Source organism: Aquila chrysaetos, chromosome 6, assembly GCF_900496995.4.
Source record: "Aquila chrysaetos chrysaetos chromosome 6, bAquChr1.4, whole genome shotgun sequence".
Classification (NCBI taxonomy): Eukaryota; Metazoa; Chordata; class Aves; order Accipitriformes; family Accipitridae; genus Aquila; species Aquila chrysaetos.
The window spans coordinates 35,770,834-35,784,583 of NC_044009.1; the positions used below are offsets into that span (position 1 = coordinate 35,770,834).

The window sequence follows — 13,750 nt, forward strand, 5'->3', positions numbered from 1 at the left end:
CGGCGGGGATCCTACGCTCCCTCCTGCGGAGCGGGCGGGCTGCGGGCGGGGGGGGGGGGCAGCGCCGAGCCCCGGGCTCGTCCCTCATTGTGACCGGGGTGGAACGCGGGTGACCCCGGCGGCGAGGCACCCCCCGGTCCCCGGCAGCGAGCGGTGACGGTGGTAGCGGCAGCCGGCAGCCCCGCCGCTCCCCGGAGCTGGCCCCGGTGAGCCAAACCCCTCGCCCGGGCGGGCAGGTCGGGGGTGCAGGGGACTGAGATAGCGAGGCTACTCCCCAGCAGGGCTCGTCCCCGAGGGCATCGCTCGCTCGCCCTGGCCTGCGGCACTTCCCCGACACCCTTGTCACCAGCTCCGCTTGTCACCAGCTCCGCTTGTCACCAGCTCTGTCACCAGGCTCCGGCCCTCGGGCCAGGGTCGTTTTCCTTTCCTTCAGACCGCAGCAGCATCCCCCCCACCTCGGAGCTATAACCGGGGTGTCCCATCACCACCCCCCTGGTGAAACAAGCAGGCTGAGCTCCCTCGAAGGCATTTGGTCTGGTGGTGACACTTTTATGAGGCTCCTTGTCCCCCTGCTTGTGTCACCCACCACCCCGGGGGGCACCGGGGATGTGTCCGCCGGCTGGAGCTGGCTCAGGTGGTGGTAGCGCTGCCTGCACCCCGGGCAGGGTGGGCTTTGAGGGGGGTGATGCGCAGCTGGCCCAGGCACGGGGGGCCAGAGCTGCTCACCCCCTATCCCACGTTTCCCTCCCCACCAGCTGTGCTGCTGTTCCAGCTGCCTGCACTTAGGACCTGGAGGAAGCGCCTGGCCCTGGTGGAGAAGGATCATGTGATGGTGGTGTCCACGTCCCCCTTCATCCCCAATCCCGGGCTTGCCGAGCACCCAGAGAAGGATGGGGCTGCCCGCTCTCGCCCTGGTACTGGTGGCAGGGCTCCTACACACACAGGTTGGTTAGCAAACACGGGTGGAAAGTTTGGGAGAAGCGTGCGGGGCTGAGTTACGAAGGGTCTGCTGGGACAGCTCCGGGATCCGCCTTGCTTTCCTCCTCTGTCTCCCTGCTCTTCCTGCTATGGCTCCCTTCTGCTGCAGCCCATGTCCTGCGCCAGTGTTCCACTTGCACTCCCAGCTCCCTGCCTGCCCTCCCAGCACCCATCCCCAGCAGCACCCGCCCCCCCAAAATGCGTCCAGCTCAGCCGCAGGGTGTTTGATGAGTGAGGGGGGCCATCAGGCGGTGCAAATGGCTGCCCTGCTTGTCCCTCCTGCTCTCCCGGGACAGCATGGTACCTGCCTTGTCCCCGCACAGAGGATGGGGAGGGTCCCCCCCAGGAACCAGTCCCCATCAGTCCCTGTCCCAGGAAGCGTGGGAGGGGGTGGTTGGGCTTGGGGAGGGTCTGCAGCCAACCCAGCACTGCCCCCTCCTGCAGGCCTCCCCCCCGGCACGCTCCTTCCAGCTGGATTACGAGGAAGACTGCTTCCGCAAGGATGGTTCCCCTTTCCGCTACATCTCGGGCAGCATCCACTACGCCCGCGTCCCGCGCCCCGCCTGGAGGGACCGGCTCCTCAAGATGTACATGAGCGGGCTCAGCGCCGTGCAGGTGTAAGCGATGGGGACAGCCCTGACGGCGCACAGCCCACAGCTGCCGCGGCCCCTCAGGGTCTCTGGGGTCCCCAGAGTAGGGACAGAGGCAAGGGTGTTGTATGATCACAGGGTGCAGGGACCAGCCCTTGCCCTGGGCTGACTGGGACGCCTAGGATGCCCCTGTGGGCACAAGCATGAGCCTGGGCTAGTCCCAGTCCAGTCCCAGTTGCCATCCTCGTCTCGGGCTGGAGGTCAGTTCCCAGGAGCAAAGGGACCAGCCTGTGGGATGGTTGCCCGTCATGCCGGGGTGCCCTTAGGCCCCACGTGCTGATCTCCCCTCTCGCCCCAGCTACATCCCCTGGAACTACCATGAGCCGCTGCCAGGGGTTTATGACTTTGCTGGGGACCGGGACGTGGAAGCCTTCCTGGACCTGACAGCCGAGCTGGGGCTTCTGGTGATCCTGCGGCCAGGACCCTACATCTGTGCGGAGTGGGAGATGGTGAGCCCCAGCCTGGCACAGAGGGGTGACGGGTGGTCTGGGAAGGGCACAGCGGGGTTGGCCCTTCTGGCTGGCACACTGACTGTGGTGCCATGCCAGCCATGCCCAGGCTGCCGCCCCGCGGGGCACGCGCTGCTCCAGTGCCGAGCATTAGCATTGTGCTGGCTGGGTTTCGGCTGTGTGCCAGCCCGGGCTGCTGAGTGGTTTCTCTGCCTCCCTCTCTGCTGTGTGTTTTTCTCCAGGGCGGCCTACCCGCCTGGCTGCTGTGGAAACCAGACATCATCCTGCGCTCCTCTGACCCCGGTGAGCCTCATCACAGGGCTCTGGCCACCATGTCCTTACAGCCTGGTGCCAGTCCCAGCACGCCTGTCTCTCTCCATGCACCTACCAGCCCTGCATGCAGGGTCTCTCCCATCCTCTTCTCCATCTTTTGGGAGCCCCATAGCTTGTCCTCCACCTCTGCTTCCCCATCACGCTCAGCCCTGCCCTGTCTGCTCCATCCTCCTCTTAGCAGGGCTGGCTATGGGTGGGCTGGGATGGATGCTGCAGCCAGGCTGAGCTGCCCTCTGTCCACCCAGCCTACCTGGCAGCCGTGGACTCCTGGCTCCATGTCCTGCTTCCCAAGATCAAGCCACGGCTATACCAGCACGGAGGGAACATCATCAGTGTGCAGGTAGGGTGCTGTGGGACGCAGCCCCCTGCTCTGCTCTGGGTCATCTTCGGATGTGCCCCAAAAAGCCACCTGTACCCTGTACGCGATGATCTCATCTGGCACAGCTCTTAGATAAATCCCTCCTGACCTCTGGACCTGGGTTTAAATCCAAGGGCTGGAACTCTGGGGTACCCATCACCACCCCAGTTGTGGTTTGAGGGACACTGGCAGAGCTGGGCATCGTGGGCGGGCTGGAAGGTCATTCTCAGGACCCACCTGGGGGCTGTCATGACATCTGATGATGTTGGGAGGGAAGGGGGGAGCTGGGTGCTCGTCCCAGTGGGCGGTGGGACCTGGCTGCAGCCCTGCCATGTTCATGCTGGGTGCTGGCCCCTGCCCTGCTCGCAGGTGGAGAACGAATATGGGAGCTACTACGCCTGTGACTATGGGTACCTGCGGCACCTGTTGGGCTCCTTTCGGGCGCTGCTAGGAAGCGAGGTGCTGCTCTTCACCACCGATGGCACACGGGCAGAGGAGCTGCGCTGCGGCACGCTGCAGGGGCTCTACGCCACCGTCGACTTTGGGCCAGGTACCCCTATGGGGGAGGAGGAGGAGAGGGCATGGGGGTCGCTGCTCCATCCTGCTCCAACGTCCCTCCCTTGCTCCACCTCCGCAGGCTCCAATGTGACAGAGGCATTTGGCGCCCAGCGCCAGGTCGAGCCGAAGGGGCCCCTGGTGAGCTTGGCACAGGGACCATGGGGGGGGATGACCCTCAATGGCTTTGGGGAGGCAGATGGGTTGGGGGGGGGGGTGAGGCAAAGAGGGGTGCTGGGGCCAGGCTGCAGGAGAGCAGGGGGGGATGTGGCTCACAGAGGGGTGCCAGGAGCCCCAGCTCCGGGCAGGTGACTGTCTCTTGTTCCCCCAGGTGAACTCCGAGTACTACACGGGCTGGCTGGACTACTGGGGAGAAGCGCATGCCAGCACCAGCTCTGTGCGGGTGGCCCGGGGGCTGGAGGACATGCTGCAGCTGGGAGCCAGCGTCAACATGCAAGTAGTCAGCTGGCAGGGGACACAGCCTTGAGGGCGGCGATGCCCTCCCCTCTGCCAGCATCGGAGCAGGCATCACTGCTCGCCTAAGTCCTGCAGGGCTTGGGCAGGGGGAGGCAGGCAGGGCTGGGACTGCGGGTGCAGCAGGGAGGGGGCAGTGACTGGTGAGCCCCTGCTGGGTCTGTGGGGTGCTGACAGGGCTCCCTGGGGTGTCCCGTAGGTACATGTTCCATGGGGGGACGAACTTCGCCTACTGGAGCGGTGAGTAGGGCCCTGCCCTAGGGAGAGGGGGCACATTGCGGGGATAGGGGGCTTTCCTTGGCCATCCCTGAGGAGCCTGCTTCAGGCTCCTGTTCTGTCCCTGGGGACAGCATGGGCTGACACATACCCAAGGGCCCCTGCGCCCAAGCTTGTCTCCCCCTGGGGACTCCTTTTGTCCCCCAGCAGGGGCTTCCAGTTCTGGGTCATACCCCTCCCATTGCATTGCAGCCAGCCTGGTGCTGGGTTCCATGCCCTGGGCTCTGCCAGAGCCCCTTCCTCCAGCTCCCATCACTTCCCTGGCCAGGTGCTGACTTCAAGGACCAGTACAAACCAGTGACCACCAGCTACGACTACGATGCCCCCCTCTCGGAGGCAGGAGACCCCACTGAGAAGCTGTTTGCCATCCGCATGGTCATCAGCAAGGTGCTGAGTCTGGCAGGAAGAGGGGGACAGCACTGGGCATCGCTGCCTGTGCCAGGGAAGTGGGGACACAGAGGGGACCTGGCAGGGCAGGGGACATCTCCCTGCTCACCCTGGGGGGCAGCTGACAGTTTGCTGTTCAGTTCCAGCCCCTGCCAGTCGGTCCGATGCCACCTGCCACCCCCAAGTATGCCTATGGCTGGGTGGCCCTGCGGAAGGTGAGTGCCTGCCCCGAGGGCTGTGCTGTCCCTGCCCGGCACTGCCTGGCTGCCCAGCGCCCATCCCTCTCTTTGCAGTATGCCGACCTCCTGGATGTCTTGGATGTGCTGTGCCCCTCTGGGCCCATCCAGAGCCAGTTCCCCCTCACCTTTGAGGCCATAAAGCAGGTGAGGGGCTGGGTGCAGTGCTGGGGGAGATGTTCCTAGGCTTGCCTGCCCTGCCCTGGCTCCGGAGTGGAGGAGCAGGGCTTGTCTCCAAGCCCATTCCCCTTTCTGTGCCACTCTGCTGTGTCCTGCAGGTCCATGGCTTTGTGCTGTACCGCACACAGCTGCCCCGGGACGTCCTGGACCCAGCCACACTGGGCGCTCCTCCCCACAGCATCTGTGACCGCGGCTACGTGATGCTGCAGAAGGTGAGGCTGTGGGGGCACAGCCGTCCCTGGCCTGGCCTCTTGGTGGGCTGTAGGATCTAGTGGCAGCGGGGCCATGCCCTGCCAGGGTCTCGGGGACAGCCAGGGTGCTGAGAGCCACACTGAGCCCTTGTGGGGTAGCCCTCTGGCCTGAACTTGTCCCCTCTGGGGGCAGAGGGCAGCCCTGGGCTGGTTCTGGGAGAGCAGGCACCAAGATGCAATGCTGGCAGGCTGCCAGCAGCAACTGGGGCAGTGGGATCCAGGGACAGGGCAGCAGTGCTGACGCTGTGGCTGCAGGAGTACCAGGGGACGCTGGAGCGGGATGGGCAGACAGCACTGCACGTGACGGGCAGTACTGGGGACACTCTGGATGTGCTCCTGGAGAACATGGGCAGGATCAGCTTCGGGGCCAACATCAGTGACTTCAAGGTGAGGGGAGAGGGGGCCCTGGGACTCTGGAGGGGATGGCCTGGGCACCTGTGTGGCCAAACACCCCCTCTCCTGCTACCCGCGACAGACCCCAGCCACCATGCAGCCACCCCCAGACCTGCTCCCTGGTTAATCTCACACCATCCCCTCCCCTCGTGCTGGCAAACCCACCAGGACCACAATAAGACTGTGAGATTAACTGAGACGGGCACCCGTCTCAGTTACACTGCCATGGCAGCCAGGGCCGGGCAGCCTCTCTGAGGGGATCCCATCCTACCACCACCGCTGTGACGGGAATGTGCCCTGGGGAAGCCAAGCATCCTCTTGCCTGTGGCAGACGCTGCTACCTCATTTTGCCTGCTGCTCCATCTCAGGGCTTGCTGGGGAACCTCTCCTTGGACTCCAGCCCTCTCAGGAACTGGCTGATCTATCCCCTGGCCATAGACACTGCCATCCAGCAGGGCTGGCCCCACGCTGCCCTGCCAAAATCAAGCAGTGGGGGCAGAGCAGGGCCAGCCTTCTACACTGGGACCTTTGAGACCCCTGGCATCGCCTGGGACACCTTCGTGAAGTTCCCAGGTTGGAGCAAGGTACGGCGGTGCATAGCTGGGAGAGGGAGTGAGGGTGAAGAGTGGCACAGCTCAGTCCCATCTGTCCAATCTTCCTCTTCCAGGGCCAGCTGTGGATAAACGGCTTCAACCTGGGCCGGTACTGGCCTCTCCGCGGGCCCCAGCAGACCCTCTTTGTGCCCGGCTCAGTGCTGCACATTGGCCGCCCCAACAACATCACAGTGCTGGAGCTGGAAGGGGCACCCTCTACCCCTCTCTTGCTCTTCCTTGACCGACCCCTTTTCAACAGGACCCTCAGCCGCAGCACTGCGGCCACAGAATAAACGCAGGGCTGCCAGGCACCGGCATCGCCTCTCGCTGGGGATGCAGAGACGGCAGGGGGCTGGTGAAGCACAGGGGCAAGCGGAGGGTCTGCAGGGCCCTAGGAAAGCAGCACATGTCCTGGCATGGACATCCAGAGCTCCTGCCCTCCTCTGGGGCCAGGCAGGGTCTGTGCTAAGGACAAAGGGGCCCAGGATTGAGCTTGTTTTGCATATTAATCCCACACTCGTCCCAAACAGTTCCAGTGCTCATGCTGACTCTCCCCCCACCTAGGGGGTCAAGGCACCTCTTTATTGACAATGCAGGCAGAGGAGGTAGTTGCTAACATGATACAGCTGAGACACTGATGGCATCAAGGAGAGGGCAAAGCACAGCCTAGAGGGTGCCCACAGGCGTGGCTGCAGGTAGCTCAGAGCTGCAGGGGCCGGTTATGTCAGGATCTGTCCCACTGCCACGGGCAGCAGCCTACAAGGTAGCCATGAGAAAAGCTCGCAGCAGGACCCCTGGCTGGAGCCAGGCCACAAAACAGTCCTGGCACCTCACCCACTAGCACATGGGAACCTCTCAGTTGTAATGTCCCCAGAGTGACATTCTTGCCCAGAGCCTTGCCAGAGTTGCCCCGGAGAGCAACATGGCCAGCTCAGTCCCTCTCACCAGTGCTGCTCCACAGGCTCTCCCTCGCTGCACAGCCAGTGCTCAGCCATGTCTCCACCACACTGGTCCTTGGCAGGTGGTAGCAGTCCCCAGCCTTACGTGTGGCCAGCCCGGGCCCGGCGGTGGGTTTGCAGGCAGGCCGTGGAGCAGAAGGAGAAGTCGAGGTAATGGAAAGGGATTCGGCCCAGCAGGGACTCTCCACAATGCCAGCAGCGGCTGCAGGAAAGAGCAGAGGTGGCCCTGAGCGAAGGGGACACTTGCAAGAGGGTTAGAGGATTCACTGCCTGGGCTATGACACAAGACACCAGAAGCATGGGGGAGCTGGTGCTCCTCTGGTCCTATAGGGCTGACGTGATCACCCAGCAGCCCGGCAAGGACGTGCTCCCTGGAAGCGATGCTGCCTGGGAGCGTGGTGTGAGGCACGTTGAGGCAGGCTGAACATGGGGGAATTTGGTCCCGTATGGGGTTGTAAAGCCCCTGCCCAGAGCAGCACAGGTAGGGCTGGCTGCCCACAAGCCTGTGGGGTGGCATAGGGAAGGGACATGGGATGTGGGTTCAGGGACAGGGGCACAGGAGTGGCTGGGGGTTGGCTTGCTGTAGATCTGGCTGCAAGTACGACCAAGTTGTTCTTTGCAAAATATTTCAGGGCGGCAGGGCAAGAGAGGGAGAAAACTTCTACACAGGCACTACTGGGAATCGAGCGGACAGGAATAGCTTTAGACTGGAAATGAGAACTAGAGCAAGAAGGGCAGGGAACAGCTGTGCTTATGTGGGAGAGTTTGTCTGCGGAGCCGTGCTGCCGGGGCTATTACCTGATGTTGGCAAGAGTTGTGCCAGTGTCCTCCCGCTGCGCAGCCAGCCTCTGCTCGGCAGCCAGCGCCCTCTGGGGAACAGAGAGACAGCTTAGCCCCCCCAGCTCCTGGGAGCTGCTGTGCCCAGAGCCCACCACATCGGCACTGCCCCAGCGAGGCTGGATCCCCTTCCCCATGCACGGCCTCACCTTCTCCCCGTCAGACAGGGCTGCGAACCGCTGCTTCTCTTCCTGCTCCTGTTCCCAGCGCTGCCTCTCCTCCCGCTGCGCCTGCTCCCGCTGCTTCCGCTGGGCTTTCTGTGCCCTCTTCTTCTCCAGCTTTTTGGCCTCCATCTCCTGCGTCAAGGGCCCTGGCACCTGGGGGCAGAGGGCAGTCAGCATCTCCCACTGAGCCAAGGGCAATGGCACGAGTGGGCGAGGGGTGCTTTGCTCTGGGGTCCCCCAGCCCCTGGAAGGCGAGGGCAGAGGGCAGGCACCCACCTTGGCACGGCTGTAGTCGTACTTGTCTGGATGGTCCACCATGAACTTGCGGAAGGCGTTGCGGGTTGGTTTGTCAGCAGAGACGCAGTAGGGGGTTCTGTCCTGCCTGTCTCTACAAGACAAGGATGACCAGCTCACCCTGCTGTCTTACTGCCTACATCCCACTGGGCTGTGAGCCCAGCAACTTCCCAGGGATGTCCAATGGGTATTGCAGGCCAGGGTATCGCAGCCAAGGAGGGGAAAGTTGCTTATCCCTACACCAGAATCCCCCAAATTCTCCCCTTCTTGCATCTCAAATGCCCTGCAAAGGGTGGTCTCATCCCTAACCTCTGAAATGTCTACCAATAAACCTGGGAGCACTTTGGGGCAGTGCCTGCCTGCTGCTGTGCCAGACCAGGCAGGCAGAGAGAATGGTGGTTCAGCTCTTAGGCCTCCCGTAACAAACCCAGACATCTTGGCTGGGAGAGACCAACCCTGGCTGTCCCAGGACAAAGCTGGCACCAGTCTCCCATGGCTGAGACAGGAGGGAGCTGCTGGGCTCCTACAGCAGGGGCTGTGCTTGTCAACCGCTGGGCACCCTGTGGCCATACCTGAGGGCAGGGTCCGCCCCTGCCTCCAGCAGCAAGCGCACAGCCTCAGCCTTCCCTGCCTGTGCTGCCACATGAAGCAGGGTGCAGCCACGCTCATCCATGGGCTGGTTGAGCAGGGAGCAGGGCATATCCAGGGGCTGTGTGCCCTCCCCATCCTTGCTGTCCTCTGGCAGGCCCCCACTCTCTGGCACACCCAGGAGGTGCCGCAGCATTCCCACATCCCCCGTTTTGCAGGCAGTGAACAGGGCATCGCGGAGCTGGGTCTGAGGGTCTCCTGTGGGAAGAACAGGAGGGGAGTCTGACGGCTCTCTGGGCAGAGCGGTGCTCTGGTCTGACTATGAAACACATACAGCGCAGTTAAAGTATTGTCCTGCTAGCTGGATTTGAGCACTGCAGGATCTCCAGCACCGTCAGAGTCTGTGACAACATGCCATGGCATTGCTGGGCACTGCTGGCAGCAGCCAAGCCCTCTCCCGAGATGAGACCCACTCCAATCTCCCCAACACACCTGGCTTAGCCAGGTGCTGCCTGCCCCCCAGTTCAGAGCTACTGCTCTGAACACACAGCTCCCTTGAAGGCATGTGCCTGCACTACAGCCATCCCACACCCAGCTGCTCTGGGCACCTGTGTGACAACGTGCTCTTCACCCCGCTGCAAAGCCACCAGCAAATGGGGCAGGCATCCACCCGTCCCAGCTCTGGACTCCACTTACTATTGCCCCAGGGAAGGGGCTCAGTCCCAGCTTCCTCCTGCAGCTCCGTCACCAGCTTCAGGCCAGGCTGCCCACACTGGGTACCATGGCATCCTGTCTCTTCTGCACAGGGCCCTGCACAGGGAACACATGGTGAGGAAGAGGGCCAGGGTCAGCCTGCACCCCAGCCGTGGCAGTCCCTTCCCCAGTGCCTTCCTACACTGTCCCCGGCCAGTTCTTCCCCTTCACCTTTCTCCACCTTCTTGTCCCGCTTCTTCCTCCTTTTGCGGTTTCGCTTGGGCATCACTTCAAACTCCCGGAGGTCCAAGGTCCCCAGTGTCACTTCCACAGTCTCCAGTTCCTCTGCAGGGCTTTCCTCTTCTTCTTCCTCCTCCTCTGGTGCTGAGGGGGGTGATAAGACAGGGGCTGAGGCCCCACACACAGCACAAATCACTCGGGGCTCTCAGCCAAGCACACCCTGCCCTTCTCCTGCCCAGCACAAGGCCACACGCTGCAGATCCCCACTGTGGTGCCAGACCCTATCACGGGGCTGTAAATCTGGTCCTGTGCCATAACATCAGCCCCCCCTGCTTGCTCCATGGCTCAACTCACCACTTGCGTCCTCCTGCGGGGGATCTACCTCTGCTTTCTGCCGCCTCTTCTGCCAGCCCTTCCAGGGGGACCCAATGATGTCCTCCAGCGGCGTGTCCTTCCCTGGGCAGCAAGGGTGCTCTTGTCATTGCCTGGGGACAGGGAGCGCCCCATGTCTCCAGGAATTGAGGGTCGGAGAGCCGGCACCTCAACCCCATAGGGCAGCATCCCCTAACACACATGGGATTACACGAGGGACCATGTCACCCCACCTGCTCTGACCCACAGGCACTGGGTCACCAGGGCTGGGCCGACTCACCATACACCTGCAGGCTGGCCAGTGTGGCGTGGACTCGCAGCACCTCCTGCAGGGTGGCCCTGCGGGTGCTGAGAGGGATATGGCAGATGCGAGGGTCGCCCCGGGTGAGGGCCGGGTTCCTGCCGCCGAAGAGCAGAGCACGGTTGTGGCGTGGGGCCCGGAGAAATATGCGCTGAGCTTCCTTCAGGTGCTGGGCCCAGGCTGCCAGCAGGTCCCGAATATCCTGGGGAGGAAGGGGAGGCACCACAGGGTCCTGAGCACACCATGTGGGCACAGGCAGGTCTGGAGCAGGGACAGACCCAAAACAGAGCAGCCTCAATTGGGCCCTGACCCCCTTCCAGAGCTCACACCCTACCCATGCCCTTCAGCAGTGGTGCAGTACCGCCCCACAGAGCCAGCCACGACCACATCTCCCTGCCGAGAGCCCAGTGCTGTGGTGCATCCTCACCTTGAGCAGCGCGGCCTCGTTATAACGCCGCAGGGAGGCTCCAGCTGACCTGGGTGCTGACCCTGGGGTCTTGGCGTCCCGTAGGCCCTGGGCTGTGCCCTGCCGGGCTCGCACCGTGTAGTGGTGGAAGGTCTTGTGCTCCTGCACCTGGGGGCTGCAGAGAGGGGCAGATATGAGCAACGAGGCCCCATGCATGGAGAGGTGGAGAGCTGATGCTCCTGGGACCCCGGAGGTCTTGTGGCTTGCCCCTGGAGCCCTAAAGATTAATACTTCTCTTGCAGCGCAACTGGGCTTAACCGACTCTCAAGCAAAGGCTAGGAGCTGCGGATGCCCAGGGTGTGGTAAGCACTGCGATCGAGGAGTAGGGAGGGGATGGCCATCCAATGCCTAGCTCCACTTGTCCTTGCCCAGAGAGGCAACCCCAGGTCTGTCCCCCTGTACTCACCCACGAAACACAGCTCCTGCGAAGTGCCCGCCGCCCATCATCAGCACAACCCAGCATGTGCTCGCACCAAGGCTCTGCAGCGATGCCGTCAGGTTCGCTGGCTCCTCACTGCCACCCTGGGACAGAGACACCCCTGCTAGCACCCACAGGATCACCTTGTTACCTCTTGCTGTTCCCTGGGACAGAGACCAGCCCCTCTGCTGGCAACAGAAGCAGGTTTCTGGGAGCACCCTGGAGCCAAAAAACAGGCCACCAGCAAGCCTGGGGAGCTGACCTGGTATCAGAGACCACCCCTCCCACCATGGGACGCGAGGGACTGTCAGGCAGACGTCTCCACACCAGTGCCTTCTCTGAGGTTTCTCTCCCAACAGGTTGGGCTGTGACTTGCCTTTCCAATGCCCAGCACGCAGCGGTAGGCGGAGATGAGCTGGCCCTTCGCATTGCGGAGTAGCACCTTGTGGGAGCGGGGAACCAGAGGGGTTATGGGGCTGTCGCTGGTAGAGGGCAGCAACTCCGATTCACTGCTTGCATCGGAGCTCTCTGAGTCAGACCCTGAGATGCTGGAAACATCACCTGCAAGAGAAAGAAAATGGAGCAGAGCAAACATTAACCAACAGCTTCCTCAAAACTTTGCAGGTGGCTCCAAGGGCCAGCTCACAACCCCAGAAATGTCCTGTCTGATACCCTACATATCACACAGGGGCTGTGGGCTGGGAGATAGGCATTTGGGGCCTGGATCCCCAGGTATGCATAGGCATGGCTCAGCTAGAACACTCCTTTCTCCCCATAATAAGCCAGCAGAGCTCAGAAGCAGTGCTGAACCCCAGGAGACCCCCCACGGGCAGAATAAAGGGACCCTGAGCAGCAGGGACAGTCAGGGGCTTTATCCTTGGACAGAACAGACCCATCAAGACAGCTGATGGCCTCTGGGCTCTGCTGGGGGTCACCCCATTCCTCACCTGCATGGGTCTTCTCCTCAAACACTTCTACTGGCAGTATCTGGCGCCCCAGGAGTCGCTGCTTCAAGTTGAAGCGGTGCCAGTCGAGATGGTAGTGCTCAGTCTGTGGAGGAAAGAGGTACGAGCTGGCAGGCTCTTGGTGGTCCATGGAAACCCCCGCCACCAAAGGCCCCAAGCTGACAGACCCCAAAGGCTAAACTGATGCTGGGACCCTGCAGTGATCCTGACTGGAAGACTGCGATACATTAAGGAGTTAGCTATGTAACAGTTAACCTGAACAGGCACAGGCCTGTGCTGCAGGTACCATTTACCTCCAATAAATGACATTTTAAGTGATAAAAGGCAGGGTCTGAGTGCCAGATCCCAACAGGATGTGGGCAGCAGAGCTCTGGAAAGCAGCCAGTGCTGGGCTGCACCGCAGCAGGACCCCGCCAGCCATACCAGCCCCACTCCTACCTCACGCTGGCTGCTCGGCCCCACTCACCTGCTCCTCCCGGCTGCCGAACACCTGCCCGCAGGTCGAGCAGCACATCCGCTCCGGCACCTCGGGGACCCCATGGGCCTTCTCCTTGCCACTGGCACCTGTGGGTTTCTCTGGAAGAAGAAGGGAGGGCTGTGCACAGGCGGCTCCCCAGGCTACACTGCAAGGAGCGGGGCCTATTCTCAGTCACCCAAAGAGCCCTGTGGCTGTAAAAGGAGCTTCGGGGACATTGGGGTGACTCTGAGGAAAGCCCATTTACCCACCCGCCAGGCAGCTCACGTGGCCAAGCTCCAGGGCGGCCACCCAAGCTGTGTTGGGGACAGAGCTCCTCCTTCGTGGCTTGGGGCTGGCAGACATGAGCTTGGCCAAATACTACCCGCCCCCCCCCGCTGCCCCCGCAGAGCCCCACGCACCGTGGCTCACTGGTGCCGGCTCGGCGGCCCACCCATCCGCAGCAGCTCCGGTGACGAGGGTCAGCCCGTGCAGAAGGACGCGGTCCTGGGCGGCCTCGAAAACCGACCTGCTCTCCGGGGCCGGCATCGCTCCTGCTCCCAGCGGAAGGGACAGTGCCTGAGCGACGGGCCCGGCCGCGGGTGACCGGACGGGCCCCCGCCCCTCCCCGAGGTCCCTCTCCCCGCCTGCCCCGGGAGCCGCCGGGGTTCCCGCCCCCCTCCCCCCGTCCGACCCCTCCCGCGGCCGCTGCCCCCGTGATGCCCTCCCCGTCCAGCCGTTACCCCCGCCCCTCGCCGGTAACGGGGGGCGCACGCCCCGTCACTCACGTGTGGCCGCTGCCGTCCCGACCCGGAAGCGCCCCTCAGCTCCCACACATCACATCCTCCCTCCCTACGGACCGCCGCTAGGCTCAGCCCAGCCTCCC

The 13,750-nt window shown here is 63.0% G+C and overlaps 2 protein-coding genes across 2 annotated transcripts; one reads left to right on the forward strand and one right to left on the reverse strand.

The window, feature by feature from the left end:
- Positions 1-93: 93 nt before the first annotated feature.
- On the forward strand, positions 94-6,424 carry GLB1L (galactosidase beta 1 like). The gene is given in 18 exon segments (XM_030017961.1): positions 94-206; positions 756-880; positions 882-944; positions 1,423-1,595; positions 1,927-2,077; positions 2,320-2,380; positions 2,656-2,750; positions 3,138-3,318; positions 3,406-3,464; positions 3,655-3,776; positions 3,997-4,037; positions 4,342-4,460; positions 4,601-4,675; positions 4,754-4,843; positions 4,975-5,088; positions 5,383-5,514; positions 5,889-6,104; positions 6,188-6,424. Coding segments are annotated over 17 exon segments (1,962 nt in total). The 5' UTR covers positions 94-206; positions 756-829; the 3' UTR covers positions 6,407-6,424.
- A 234-nt stretch (positions 6,425-6,658) lies between these two features.
- Positions 6,659-13,739, reverse strand: ANKZF1 (ankyrin repeat and zinc finger peptidyl tRNA hydrolase 1). The gene is made up of 16 exons (XM_030017960.2): positions 13,653-13,739; positions 13,287-13,418; positions 12,877-12,986; positions 12,393-12,495; positions 11,822-12,006; positions 11,434-11,549; positions 10,989-11,142; positions 10,541-10,763; positions 10,243-10,344; positions 9,880-10,056; positions 9,652-9,765; positions 8,940-9,213; positions 8,350-8,461; positions 8,059-8,226; positions 7,871-7,941; positions 6,659-7,274 (listed from the first exon to the last, which is right to left on the reverse strand). Exons 2-16 carry the CDS (start codon positions 13,411-13,413, stop codon positions 7,154-7,156), a joined length of 2,157 nt encoding a protein of 718 aa, XP_029873820.1. The 5' UTR covers positions 13,414-13,418; positions 13,653-13,739; the 3' UTR covers positions 6,659-7,153.
- Positions 13,740-13,750: the final 11 nt, after the last annotated feature.

Bases quoted from the DNA above. Each gene is read 5' to 3' on its own strand.
- ANKZF1 (XM_030017960.2), bottom strand. From the start codon at position 13,413: ATGCCGGCCCCGGAGAGCAGGTCGGTTTTCGAGGCCGCCCAGGACCGC. The intron at 11,550-11,821 runs GCAAGTCACAGC...TCTCTGTCCCAG, and splicing joins GCGTGCTGGGCATTGGAAAG to GGTGGCAGTGAGGAGCCAGC. The intron at 10,057-10,242 runs GTGAGTTGAGCC...GTGGGGCCTCAG, and splicing joins CCCGCAGGAGGACGCAAGTG to CCCCTGTCTTATCACCCCCC.